The 1,506-nt window shown below is 36.9% G+C and overlaps 1 protein-coding gene across 1 annotated transcript in view; it reads right to left on the reverse strand.

Moving 5' to 3' along the window:
* Positions 1-319, reverse strand: part of LOC107580301 (phosphoglycerate mutase 1-like) — a gene marked incomplete at its 3' end in the record, with an annotated part of 1,248 nt that extends 929 nt beyond the window's left edge. Inside the window, exon 1 of the mRNA XM_016266023.1 lies at positions 24-319. Within this exon, the coding sequence (XP_016121509.1) occupies positions 24-162 (139 nt within the window). The remainder of the gene's footprint in view (positions 1-23) is intronic.
* Between the last annotated feature and the right edge of the window lie 1,187 nt (positions 320-1,506).

Below are 1,506 nucleotides of genomic sequence, written 5' to 3' on the forward strand. Positions count from 1 at the left end.
TTAATAAACGGACACCGGATCACCTTTCAGGGCCTGGCCGCCCCTCTTGGCCTCCTCCGCTCCGGTTTCGCTCAGATCGGCGTCGAACCAGCCGCAGAATCGGTTCTCCTGGTTCCAGCAGCTCTCGCCGTGGCGGATCAGCACCAGCTTATACGCGGCCATCACGCGCGGTCTGCACGCAGAGGGAATGTTAACGGAGGAGACGCCGAGGAGAGATGCTGCTGACGGTAGAGCGGAGCGGAAGTGTTCGGAGCTCGTTTTGCGCGAGGACAGAACGCGTCCTGAGTCTTTGTACTGTCATTAGTTTAAAGGAGAAAGTATAGTTGTACAACTGGGTTTAAGTGCAATAATTAAATATTTTAACGGTATGCATGAAACATAGTTCCATATGCACAAAATTAAATGATCTCACCCCGAAACATAGGTTCTTTTTCATTTTATATGACTTTTAAATAATCATTTTAATAGATTTCACTGTTCTCTATAGAACTATACTGTTCTAAGCATTATTTATTTATTGCTTTATTTGGTTCATCCTCTTAGGTCAGGCAGAAAATAAAAATAACGTAATTATAGTATGAATACTATTGATACATATACACATTTACATACAACATACAACCATACATGAATTCAAATTAATAAAAAAGAAAACACCAGGCAAGCATAATTGCACACTAAATAAATAACTAATGAAATAAAATAGGGAAAATAAAAATAAAATAATAATAAATAAATAAATTTTTTAAATGTTTAATTTATTTTTTATTTTTTATTTAATTGTTTTTAATCAGTTTATCTCATTAATTTAATCACATTTTTGTTACTTATTTATTTTAAAAACATTTTTACACTGTCTTTAACTAAACTTTTTTTCACAGACCCCCTTGATGTAGTATTATTGTGTAAATGTAAAAGAAAAATGAGCAATTTTATTAAATTTGATACTGATAGAGAAGCGAAGACCCCTTTCCTATATTTTTCATCTTTCATAAAAAATAAAAAGAAACATTAACAATAAACCACCAGTCTGTGTTTGAAAGACTTTATTCAAAGGCCTACAGCTTAGTTGATTAATTGAGAGATGTGTACATGAAGGGTCATAATAAATATATGAGCAAAGGTATTATATTATAATAATAGTACATATAATATTTTTTTTTACAAATAATTGATATATATGTATGTATGTATGGTATTTAACGTGTGGTTCTTTGATGTATTTTCATTGGCTGTCGTCTTCGCTGCCGTGTTGGTCTTCTCCTGCGGTATCCGTGCAGCTGCTCCCGGTACTCGCGGTGGCGCATGGCCACGTAACCGCAGGAATCACACAGATCCTGAGACACAGAGACACCGGACTGAGATGCTGCAGCATACTGTGGTTAAGGCAGTCAGATATCGTGTTGTACTGTACCGGGTAACACGCATGGAAGAGTTTGTAACCCCCCAGCAGCAGGTAGAGCTCAGGATAGTGCAGGTTGGGATACACATTCACTCGTCTGTCCA

The sequence above is a fragment of the Sinocyclocheilus grahami genome, unplaced genomic scaffold (genome assembly GCF_001515645.1).
Source record: "Sinocyclocheilus grahami isolate Dianchi unplaced genomic scaffold, SAMN03320097.WGS_v1.1 scaffold30271.1, whole genome shotgun sequence".
In the NCBI taxonomy this organism is placed as follows: Eukaryota; Metazoa; Chordata; class Actinopteri; order Cypriniformes; family Cyprinidae; genus Sinocyclocheilus; species Sinocyclocheilus grahami.